The 12,579-nt window shown below is 44.7% G+C and overlaps 1 protein-coding gene across 3 annotated transcripts in view; it reads left to right on the top strand.

Moving 5' to 3' along the window:
* The first annotated feature begins 8,798 nt into the window (after positions 1-8,798).
* Positions 8,799-12,579, top strand: part of EDC3 (enhancer of mRNA decapping 3) — a 61,234-nt gene continuing 57,453 nt past the window's right edge. Inside the window, exon 1 of one of the 3 annotated variants that reach the window (XM_073877367.1) lies at positions 8,799-9,141. In XM_073877367.1, the coding sequence (XP_073733468.1) occupies positions 8,859-9,141 (283 nt within the window). In that variant the 5' untranslated portion in view covers positions 8,799-8,858. The remainder of the gene's footprint in view (positions 9,142-12,579) is intronic. The other 2 variants (XM_025884220.2, XM_025884221.2) reach the window with 2 other exon arrangements.

The raw sequence follows: 12,579 nt of genomic DNA, 5'->3' as shown, positions 1-12,579 counted from the left end.
GCTCTGTACCTGTATGGTGAGATCTTCTCTCCTGAGTACTTTAATAGCTGGCTTGCAGGGTCCACGGAGGAAAATCCGCAAACCTGTGCACCCTTGCAACCCCTAAGGCTTGCCTGGGAACCTGTGAAGCAGGGATTCCCCAAAGTGTTTAAACCGCGCCCCCCCCCCCCCACCAGAGTAGGAAGTGGCAACTCAGCACGCCGTCTGAAAAAGCCAATTGTTGCTGAGCCGGTTCATCTCTGAGTTTGCAGGAGGGCAAGGGGAGGGAGAACAGGAGGCTGGGTGGCTGGAGCTGGGAGCCTCCTCCTACCTGAGGCCTCAGCCGGGACACTTGTCTGTTCTCTTCCTGGACATCTTTTCCAATAGGAAACACACCCTCCCCTAGTGCCCAGCACAGCTCTACCTGCCCCTGGTTCTTTATGCTCAATATCTAGCCCTGCCTTATTTAAAAAAATTAAGACCGGGGCGCCTGGGTGGCTCAGTCGTTAAGCATCTGCCTTTGGCCCAGGTCATGATCCCGGGGTCCTGGGATCGAGTCCCGATCGGGCTCCCTGCTCAGCGGGAAGCCTGCCTCTCCCTCTCCCACTCCCCCTGCTTGTGTTCCCTCTCTCGCTGTGTCTCTGTCAAATAAATAAATAAAATCTTTAAAAAAAATTAAGACCATTCTCTCTCGTTTAGACATCGGGAAAGGAGCTTGACAGAGAAGGCCAAGGAGAAGGTAAGGATCACAGGGTGTGGTGGGAGAGGTGTAGACGTGATGTAGTTTTGGAATATAGGTGAGGTTCGGTGGGGTGAGGTCCGGAGGCGACGACCAAGAAAGAATTCTCGAGATGTCTTTGGTGCAAAATGGTGGTTTTATGAAAGCCCTGGGACAGCACCCGTGGGCAGAAAGAGCTGCTGCCCCAGGGTTGTTAGGGGTGGCTGATTTTATACTTGGGAGTTGGGGGAGGTAAGAAAAAGGGAGGATTTCAAAAGAACTTTCATATGCTAAAGAGGACCTCCAAGATACTAGAGGCCTTGCTATTACCAAGCTAAGGTTGTTTTTCTCTCTGGTAAGGCATTAACATTAAGACAGTTGGGAGCTTCTTGGAGGAATGTCACACAAATCCCACCCGGGAGTAGGGGATGGGGGAAGGTTGCTGGGTGTCATCCTGTGCTTTGTCCTCATCTAGCCTTCTGCTCCCTTCTCAGGGCTGATTCCCTCTTGCCATTACAAAGTCAATATTAAGGCAGCTGAGTTCCTAGAGGAATGTCTGTCTGTTTCAAGGACTTGTCAATGGGCTGTGGGCAGTAAGGAAACTTAATAGTTTTTCTTCTGCCTTTGTTTCACACATCACTTACTACTTATAGCCCATTGACAAATACCTGAGACAGGCAGAGTATCACCTTCCTCAAGGAACTCACAACCACCTTAAGGTTATTGTCAGTGGGCTGCAAGATGTAAGGAAATTTAATTTTGTCTACATTTCTTTTGCCTTTGTTCTCATCTTGGAAGCAGCCAGCCACAAAAGACCATGTACTGTATGATTCCGTTTACGTGAAATGTCCAGAAGAGGCGAATCTATGGAGACCCTGGGCCCATTTATGCAGAGCTGTTTCCCATTTGCCCCTCCCCTGAGCCCCAGGCAACCTCTAATTTAATTTGTCTCTACGTTTATCTGTTCTGTTGATGGACATTTAGGTTGTTTCCACCTGTGGCTATTGTGAACAATGCTGCTATGAACATTCGTGTACAAAATTTTGTTCGAACATATGTTTTCAGTTCTCTGGGGTATATACCTAGAAGTGGAATTGCTGGGTCATATGGATATTCTAACTTTTTGAAGGACTGCCAAATTGTTTTCCACAGCAGCTGTACCATTTTATGTTCCCACCAGCAACGGATGAGGGTTCTGATTTCTCCACATCCTCACCTACACTTCTTTCAATTTTTTTTTTTTTTTGCTTTTAATTACAGCCATCCTAGTGGGTTTGAAGTGGTATCTCATTGTGGTTGTTGATGTGGGAAACAAAGGCAGAAGGAAATGTAAATAAAATTAAATGTCCTTATAACCTGCAGCCCATGGACAAATACTTAAGGCCGGCAGAGTATAATGTTCCTCCAGGAAATTCCCAGCTGTCTTAATGTTAATGCCTTCCTAGAGGGAAAAACAACATTAACTTGACAATAGTACTGCCTCTAGTATACTTACTGTGAGTCTTCTTTAGCATAAAAAAATCCTTTTGGGTGCCTGGGTGGCTCACTTGGTTAAGTGACTGCCTTTGGCTCAGGTCATGATCCTGGACTCCTGGGATCGAGTCCCACATCGGGCTCCCTGCTCATCAGGGAGTCTGTTTCTCCCTCTGACCTTCCCCCCTCTCATGTGCTCCCTCTCTCTCTCTCATTCTCGCGCTCTCAAATAAATAAATAAATAAAATCTTAAAAAAAAAAAATCTTTTTGGAACTTCCCTTACCATTACTTCCTCCAACCCCAAAGTATATAATCAGTTGCTCCTCACAATCCGGGGCAGTAGCTCCTTTAGCTTTAATAAAACCACCTTTTTGCACCAAAGATGTCTCAAAAATTCTTTCTTGGCCATCGGCTTGCTCAGGACCGCACCAACCTCACCAATATTCAAAAAACTACATCATTTGGCATCTGAACGTGGGGCTTCAAGTCTTTTCATCTGGACTCAGCTTCGGTACAAACTTGATGAGTACTTTCCTCTCCCTTTACTCTCAGGGACTTTTTAAGGAGTATGGTCTTTTTTTTTTTAAGATTTTATTTATTTATTTATTTATTTGAAAGCTAGAGAGTAAAGATTGAGAGCACAAGTGGGGGGGCGGAGTCAGGCGCAGAGGGAGAAGCAGACTTCCCGCGGAGCAGGGAGCCCAGTCGGGGGCTCGGTCCCAGGACGCCAGGATCATGATCTGACTGAGCCGAAGGCAGATGTTTGCTTAACTGACTGAGCCATCCAGGCACCCCTAAAGAGTATGGTCTTGTTGGAACACTCATGTCTATTGCTCAGGCTCCAATCCTCTAGCCTGTGGCTACTCTATAGGGAGGAGAAAGCCTGCCTTTTGGCTGGAAGTTAGTAACCTGGCCAGGATGGTAATAAGACCCAGAAACTTGATGCCATCTCTTTATTCCTGTTCTTGTACAAAGTTGTCTGTCTTGGGCACGGGACAGCCACCTATGTCATCAGGATGGCTGCCAATCTTAAGAATCCCATGTGAGGTTTCCTACTCGTTGGTCTAATGTGATCTTCTCCACATCCTGGTCTAGCATGGCCTCAGTAGGATCTATCAGTTCTGGAGGAAACAGGGCAAATAGATGGAGGTACCCTAGGTCCATCCAGGCCTTCGGGGCTCTAAATCAAGACCCAGACCTAAATGCCTCTTGCAGAATGTGTTTGGTCATAACCAGACCAGTAAACTCCTTCCTGATATATTGGATGATAATTATCTAAATAGGCCTCCTCCGAATAAACCCAGATTGGAGGAAACACAGGCCATCCCTGACAAAGGGGATGCTGACTCTAATTGTTCCTCTTAATAGATGTGGGGGCTTTGCCCTCATTCATTTCCCAGCTTATTGGCTATAATTGGAACCAACTGTCTCTGTTAGTCTACCCCAGGACCGGGGCTTTAAGGAATATTCCTGGGGCACCTGGGTGACTCAGTCGGCTAAGTGTCTGCCCTGGGCTCACATCATGATCCCAGGATCCTGGGATTGAGCCCCACATCAGGCTCTCTGCCCAGCGGGGATCCTGCCTCTCCTTCTCCCTCTGCCTGCCGCTCCGCCTGCTTGTGCTCTCTCTCTCTCTCTCTCTTGCTCTCTGACAAATAAATAATCTTAAAAAAACGAAGGAATATTTTCAAGCAGCTGTCGAAACTCCCTTTGTTTCGGGATAATTCTGACTTCTCCAGCCAGATGTGGACTGCCCATTCCCTCTTGTTGGCAGGAAAACATGGCATCTGCTCTCTGTTGAGCTGATGAGCTCTAGAATGGGAAACCCTTTCTCTGCCTCTGGCAGCACTTTGCCTCTTCGGTCTCCCCTTCCTCTCCTTCTGTTTCTGTACCACCCTGGGTGCAGCCTGCATAACTGGCTTCTAGACCATCCTGGGTGCCTCTAGCACCATGGCTCCTCCGCCTCCCCTCGCTGTCCAGGAGCAGAGCATACTCTGGATTTAACACTGCCCACTTCAGATTTCCCCACCAGTGTTTCAGGTAAAAATTAATGATGGGGAGCAAATTGCCTGACTTTTAAAAGCGGATCCCGGTGGAACATAGTTCGGTATTTCAACTACGTTAAGTTTTTTGGTTTATTTAAGGTAAACCTGTCTTTAGAGTTACCAGCATTTTATTCGACCAAAATTTACTGAAGGTCAAATAAGCTCGTGTTATCTCTGTTGCAATTTTATTTTTTTAAAATATTTTATTTATTTATTTGATAGAGACAGAGTGAGCAAGCACAAGTAGGTAGAGTGGCAGGCAGAGGGAGAGGAGAAGCAGGCTCCCCTCTGAGCAGAGAGCCCGATGTGGGGCTCGATCCCAGAAACTGAGCCAAAGGCAGACGCTTAACTGAGCCACACAGGCGCTCCTCTGTTGCAATTTTAGTAAAAAGATGACTAAAATCATGATTAATTGTCTGTCTCAGAATTTTCATGGGTAATTGTTAAGATAGCTTTCAAAGTCTTTGGTAACCTGAAACTTTAAAATTTTGCTTGGATGATAAATGGGATTGAATTCATTGGACATCCAGGTCTTTTACAAATAGGATAAAGTGCTAAAGCATTGATTACTGGATGTAGGTTTGTGCTTTTGACTTTTTTTTAAAGATTTTATTTATTTATTTGACAGAGAGAGACACACCGAGAGAGGGAACACAAGCAGGGGGAGTGGGAGAGGGAGAAGCAGGCTTCCCCGTTGAGCAGGGAGTGCCCAATGTGGGTCTCATCCCAGGACCCTGAGATCGTGACCTGAGCCGAAGGCAGACGCTTAACGACTGAGCCACCCAGGCACCCCAGCTTTTGACTTCTTATTGCAAATAAACTAAGGATATTTAAGTCTGTTGGTAAATCTGCTTTGTGCTTAATAGATTCATAAAATTGCCATATAAAGAATTCTGGTGTGACAGTTCACAATTGGTTACTACTTAGTTTTCACAGGAGACTAAGGTCTCTAAGAGTTAAAATTCTGCTAAATGTAATTAAGACTGATGGAAATAAGGGAAGCATTGTTAAATAATAAGCCTTAGGTTATATTGCTTGGGTAAAAGCTATAACTATTCTATTTTTTTTTTTTAAAGAAATTACAGTGTAGCTTTTTTTTTTTTTTAAGATTTTATTTATTTGACAGAAAGAGACACAGTGAAAGAGGGAACAAGCGGAGGGAGTGGGAGAGGGAGAAGCACGCTTCCTGCAGAGCGGGGAGCCCGATGCGGGGCTCGATGTGGGGCTCGATGCAGGGCTCGATGCGGGGCTCGATGCGGGGCTCGATCCCAGGACTCTGGGATCATGACCTGAGCCGAAAGCAGACACTTAACCATCTGAGCCACCCAGGTGCCCCAAAAGCTGTAACTATTCTAGAGATGATACGCAGTTCCTAAAGTTTTAATGTGTTCTGGTATAAGGCCATTACTTAATATTCTGATTACTGAAGTGTTATGTGTCACAGAAATAACCAGATTTCCTCGCCAGCTATGTTGTATTGTAACCTCTCATCAAATCTTTAACCCTGTCCATTTTTGAATCTTTTGTCATGCATAGTTATTGTTCTTATTCTCTTGCAAAACGTGTTTCATCTTCAAGGGGATTCATAAAAAGGACTTTTGACAAATACAGGTTTTTATTATCTTTAAGATCATAAAATTGAAATGGGTAAGAATTTCCAGAACCAACTAAGCTGAGGATGATTATCGTTTTACTCTTGTTTAAAACACTGGTTCTCGGGCGCCTGGGTGGCTCAGTTGGTTAAGCAACTGCCTTTGGCTCAGGTCATGATCCCGGAGTCCCGGGATCGAGTCCCACATCGGGCTCCCTGCTCGGCGAGGAGCCTGCTTCTCCCTCTGGCCCTCACCTCGCCTGCTTCTCCCTCTGGCCCTCACCCCTCTCGTGTATTCTCTCTCTCATTCTCGCTCTCTCAAATAAATAAATAAATCTTTAAAAAAAAAATAAAACATTGGTTCTCTAATATTTACTCTTTCAGACTAAGGAAGCTTTCTCTTAAGACATCAATGATACACAGAAATAATAATAAAATAAAGCCTTTAACTTTTCTATCTGAACCCTATGAAATTCAAAGGATCTCCATAAGCATTCTTTTCATCAAGTACAGTCATTTGCATAAGTTCATTAAGAACCTGTTCTTCTTGGGCACCTAGGTGGCTCAGTGGGTTAAGCCTCTGTCTTTGGCTCAGGTCATGATCCCTGGGATCGAGTACCGCGTCTGGCTCCCTGTTCAGAGGGAGTCTGCTTCTCCCTCCATCCCTACCCCCTGTTCATGATCTCTCTCTCTCACTCTTTCAAATAAACAAAAATCTTTTTTTTTCTTAAAAATTTTTTTTGACAGAGAGAGACACAGCAAGAGAGGGAACACAAGCAGGGGGAGTGGGAGAGGGAGAAGCAGGCTTCTGCCGAGCAGGGAGCCCGATGCAGGGCTCGATCCCAGGAGCCTGGGATCATGACCTGAGCCGAAGGCAGACGCTTAACGACTGAGCCACCCAGGCGCCCCAAATAAATAAAAATCTTAAAAAAAAAAAAAAGGAATCTGTTCTTGTAACAGGACACCATGGGAAACATTGGTTATTTTACCAAGACTTTGACAGGAATGTCATATTTGAGAGACTTGCATAGACTCATATATGACCATACAGCTTTAAGGAACTAAGGTTGACTTTATGAAGCATAGAGCCAATAGAGCCCCTTGTAAATAAATGTTGGCCTGATACCTTGCTTACAGAGTTCCCAGCAGCCCTACCAGGTGAATAGAGAATGTTACTTCCTGGAAGGTGCAGGGCCCTCAGGATATATTGGGGACCTTGAGAAGAGGAATTTGTCTAGATTTACAGGTATGTCTAGCAAGCACTTGGCTTGGTTTCTGGCCTAGAGAAGCTACTAAAAGTTCAACTTAGAGACTCATAAAAAGTTCCAGGAAAGCAGATTTTATTTATTTATTTTAAATATTTTATTTATTTGAGAGAGAGAGAGAGCACGAGAGAGAGTGAGCAAGCATGAGTGGGGGGCAGAGGGAGAGGGGGAAGCGGTCTTCCCGTTAAGCAGGGAGCCCGATGCAGGGCTTGATCCCAGGATGCTGGGATCATGACCAGAGCTGAAGGCAGACGCTTAACTGACTGAGCCACCCAGGCTCCTGGCAAAGCAGATTTTAAAACATCTATATGATCAATCACTTCTTGCTGAGCTTATATAAATCACTGGGCCAGATCTGTTAAAATTGGACTTATTTCACAATGAATTAGTCCTGATTTGGCTATCTGATTTAAAAAAATGTTTCAACAACACATCTTTGTAGATACTCAATCTTAAGCATTGAGACTCAGGAAAACTGGAATGGGGATTGCGCAAAACAACCAGTAGGGTTAAGTCCTTTTGAGTTAGTATATGGAAAACCTTTTCTCACTGTAGAACTATCAAAAGATGGAGAATATGCTTTGTTAAATTATTCACTTGAGGCCGGGTTAACTCATAAATCTCTAAATGAATATGCAAACCATATCCTCCCTAAACTTGATCTTACAGTCACTAGCAACCCACCCCATATAAACCCTGGAGACACAGTTTATTTAAAGGATTGTGATGAGGGAACAGAAGGCAAGGTGAAGACAAAGCAGAAGCTGACCACCCCCCGCCCCCACATGGGATATATGTGACATTCCTCATACACTCCTGGCTGCCCTATAGCTAAAGAAAAACAACTATTGTAGAGACCACAATCCTGCAAGACATGAGTCTCCCTCAGTTTACAAATGTCTTAGCAATATACAAGAACAAAGCAGTTCTATCAATAACCTAGCTTCCAGAAAGAAATGTAGATAGAATTAAACGTCCTTAGAACCTGTAGCCCATTGACAAGATACTGAAGCGGAGTGTAAAGTTCCTCCAGGAAGCTCCCAACTATCTTAATGTTAATGCCTTGCTAGAAGGAAAAAAAAACCCCTTAATTTGACAATGGCAAGGCCTCTGGTATCCTGTAGGTCCTGTTTAGCATATGAAAGTTCTTTTGAAATCTCCCTTTCCTTACCTCCCCCAACTCCCAAGTATAAAATCAGCCACCCCTAACAACCCTGGGGCAGCAGCTCTTTCTGCCCACGGGTGCTGTCCCAGAGCTTTCATAAAACCACCATTTTGCACCAAAGACATCTCAAGAATTCTGTCTTGGTCGTGGGCTCCGGACTCCAGCCCACCGAATCTTACCTATATTCCAAAACCCCATCAGGAGGCTCTAAAATGCCCCAAGGAGAGTGGCACTTTCCTTTGTACCAAGTACTGGGGTGTTGTGTGTATGGGGGGCGGAGGCCGAATTCAAGTACAGAATGGCTTAGCGCTAAATCCAAAATGAGCTGAAGCTGATACACTCTTAAGATTAACCACGAACGGAATTTAATCCCTCGAGGGGGCCTACTTATTGCCTTCCACTGCTGCAACTGATCGAGGATGGGGTCCACGTCACCAGGCACTCTCCAAAGTCCTCCGGTCTTCATCAGCGATAAGCCCAAGGGGTCTGGAGGGAAAGCGGGGACATTTCATCAGGACTACGCGGGAGAGTGGAATCCCCCAGGTGTCTGGGCGGGAGAGTGGGGCAGGACCCCTACTCCAACCAGGACTCTACCCAACAAAAGCAGGCGGGGCTCACAAAATGGGCGCCCAGGCCGGGTTCAGGAAGGCGGAGCGCCTGCTTTCCCCGCGCTCTCGCAAGCTCTCAAATTTCCCGGGCGCTCTGCTTTGCCAACAGCCGGCCCTCTGGTTTCCAAGGCGTCGCGCCGGAAGTGACATCACGACGGTGGCGTGGAGACGCGGGGCGCTTCCGGCCGCGGCTGTGGGGGTGGGTGTGGAGGAGCCCCTTAGCCTCTGGGTCTTCTCTTGTTTCGGGGTCGACGTGGCGAGGTGTGCGGAGGCGGCGGCGGCCAGACGGCGTGGAGGTGGGAACGAGGGGGCCGCTGGGCTGTGGGCGCTGGCGGGAGGGGGCTTCCGGTGTTGCCAGGCGCGTTTGCTTTTAGGCTTCGGGTTCCGGGCCTTGTAGACTTTTATCAAGGCTGGCGCGACCTGGGGGCCAGGCCCTACGGGCTTCCTCAGGGGGTATGGTTTGAGGTGGGAGACTGAAGGCAGCAGGATTCTAAATAGCCTGGGAATCATGTGAGGTGTGAGGTATGAGCGGCCTAGGCTCTTGGTTTCGCCTCGTTGATGGTCGCTGCAGCTCGCCCACTCTTTGCCTCAATGTCCATTCGCACAATGGAGTAGGGTGGCATGGAACAGCGCGGGTGCCACATCCGTGACCGATATAGCCTGAGGATAGACGTGAACTGGGGTCTCAGAGGGAAGGTTGGTTGAGAAATAATGATACCTGCCAGGGCGCAGCTTCTTGATTCTTTCCAGCTGTAGGTGTAAGTCTGAGCCTCGTTAAGTGCTCTTTGTATGATTGAATTTATGAATTGAATTTATCAGTAGTTGGCTTGTTGAGTGGTTCAAGTGTTTTGGCGTGTCCTCGCCAATTGGTTTTCAGGGAATCTCCCAATTCCAGAGCTAGGAGGAGTTCTAACAGTTCTCTCCTGTGGTTACGGATGAGGAATCAGAATGGTTTTTTGTTCTCTTCCCTAGCCACAGGCTAAACTGATTTCAGTCAGCTGTCAAATACAGGTCTTACTACCATCAGAACATAAATGACTGTCTCTGAGCAGGTTAGTATTTCAACTGGAAACCTCAGATGGATTCTAGGCCTTTTTTTAATGAATGGAAGATTAGGTGTACCGAGTTCAAAATTTTATTGGTTTCTCTGTATGAAATGAAGATGGCTACAAATAACATAACTTTTTGATTGCTAAGAATTTTTTTGGTGGAGCTTCCTTGTGGGGGTAGGGCTGTGGGACTAGCAAAGTGTGTTTTAAACTTTGAATTGAGACCCACAGTTAAGATACATTTACATTATGACTTAATGTGCTCCCAGCATGCTCAGAGTACACACATACAGCCCAAAAGTTTACCCTTTCTGCATATGATGCCTTTTGACATTTTCTATTTCATTAAAAGAAAAAAAGTTGATTGCAACTCACTAAATTGACAGCTAATATGACCGCTAAAGACCTGTAGTTTGAAAAACAATGGGCTAGAAAATGTTTGAGATAATTTGTAATTCCTGAGATGCTGTAACTAACGCAAAGTGAAAAATGTGTCCTTTTTCTGTCCTTAATAGCCAGAGGAGCAGGGGTGCTAGAGTTTTATAATGCCAAAAAAACAGGACAGGACATTTGCATTGTCAAAGGAATATAGTGATAGTGTGTCAGAATTTTAGCAGGACATTTGTTAAGTCTTTTATGATGACCTGGTGGGTGAGATAGGGGAATTTGCCAGATTGTGGTAAAATTAGATGGAATCCTGGTTTTGAGCATCAGTGTCTGGAGAGGTTTGATTTATGGATACAGCTTACAGTTGGGATTCTGGTGGGTTGAAGCTGTATCACTTTCTTTATATACAGTGTGTATTTAAAGCCTTATCTGGAAGGTGTGCTGATCAGATTTGTTACCTTTATGAAGTGAAGAGAGAAAATATCATCTGGTTAATCGCAAGATTTGTCCAATGCAGTTTAATGAAATGGAAGGGTCATATACATGTGAGAAATTTCAGTTGGGTCCAAAAAATGCAATTGTACCAGTTGATGAAGGTAGAGATGTGACTTAGAAGGGGTTCAAGTGGAGTTTCATTCATCTGAATCAGTGATGTGGTTAGAACTGAGGTGACCTGCGGTAGTAGATTACATTAGGAGAATATAGAATCTAGAAGAAGAAAGGAAGGTTGACCCCAGCACTGGTTGGCTCCATCCTGGAATATTAGGTTTATGTCTGGGTACGCTACAAGAGTAAAATTAATTCGGGGGTAGAAGTTAAAAGGAGTTGGAGTTTGTCAAATTTTCAAAAATAATTTTTTATTGGCTGAAGATATGGTGGAGTTGCTTTGGCATGAATGATTCTTTTTCCCTTGTTACTCAGGTCTTAAAACATTTTTTAGTGTTTAGAACATTAGAAAATCTGTATCTCTTACACATTAAGTTGGCATTTGAAATTTTTTCGTCATAAATTTAAGTAGTTTAAATAGTTTAAGGATGTAATTTTTGACGTGTAAATATTGACTTTTAAAAAAATAAATACAAAGGATGCCTGGGTGGCTCAGTCGGTTAAGTGTCTGCCTTCATCTCAAGTCATGATCCCAGGGTCCTGGGATCGAGCTCCGTGTCGGGCTCCCTGCTTGGTGGGGAGCCTGCTTCTCCCTCTCCCTCTTCTCCCCCTGCTTGTGTTTATGTGCTCTTCTATCTCTGTCAAATAAAAAAAAAGAAAATGTTAAAATAAATAAATAATAAATACAAAGTTATCTAAATACACAGTTCAATGTTTTTATTTAATTTTATTTTTTAAGTAGCTCCATACCCAATGTGGGGCTTGAACTCACAACCCCAAGATCAAGAGCCACATGCTCTACTGATTGAGTCAGCCAGGTGCCCCTTGATGTTTTTAAAATGTACAAATAGGGGCGCCTGGGTGGCTCAGTCGGTTAAGCGGCTGCCTTCGGCCCAGGTCGTGATCCCAGGGTCCTGGGATCGAGTCCCACATCAGGCTCCTTGCCCAGCAGGGAACCTGCTTCTCCCTCTCTCTCCCTCTGCTTGTGCTCTTTCTGTCAAATAAATAAAATCTTAAAAAAAAAAAATACAATGTTCAAATAACCTTTTCTATATTAAAAAAAACCCCTCTAAGATATGTATAAGATAGGTTAAATGGTGTATTACATTGCTTGAATTTTGGATGTTAAACCAATCTTGTGTTCCTGGATTGAACCCCACGTAGTCATGGTGTATATATTTTTTATATGTTGCTGAATTTAGTTTGCTAATATTTTGTTAAGGATTCTCGTGTCTGTGTTCCTGAGGGATACTGAAGTTTTCTTATGATGTCTTTGGCTTTAGTATCAGAGTGATAGTACCTTCATAAAATGAGTTTGGAAATGTTATTCTCTTTTGTTTTCTAAGAGTTTGTGTAGCATTTTTTATTTTTCTATATATTTGATAGAATTTACCAGTGAAGTCTTCTTGGCTTGGGCGTTTCCTTATGGGAAGATTTTTAATTGCTAATTCAGTTTTTTTTTTTTTTAAGATTTTATTTGACAGAGAAGCAGCGAGAGAGGGGGAGTGGGAGAGGGAGAAGCAGGCTTCCCATTGAGCAGGGAAACCGATGGCGGCCCCATCCCAAGACCCTGGGATCATGACCCGAGTCAAAGGCAGACGCTTAACGACTCAGCCACCTGGGCACCCCACTTTTTTTTTTTTAAGATTTTATTTATTTGACAGAGTGTGAGAGGGAAGCACTAGCGGGCGC

The sequence above is a fragment of the Callorhinus ursinus genome, unplaced genomic scaffold, assembly GCF_003265705.2.
Source record: "Callorhinus ursinus isolate GAN/ISIS: 27379988/994484 unplaced genomic scaffold, GSC_fseal_2.0 scaffold25, whole genome shotgun sequence".
Taxonomy (NCBI): domain Eukaryota; kingdom Metazoa; phylum Chordata; class Mammalia; order Carnivora; family Otariidae; genus Callorhinus; species Callorhinus ursinus.
The sequence above is the reverse complement of the archived record's forward strand: the minus strand, read 5'-3'. Positions and strand labels throughout refer to the sequence as shown.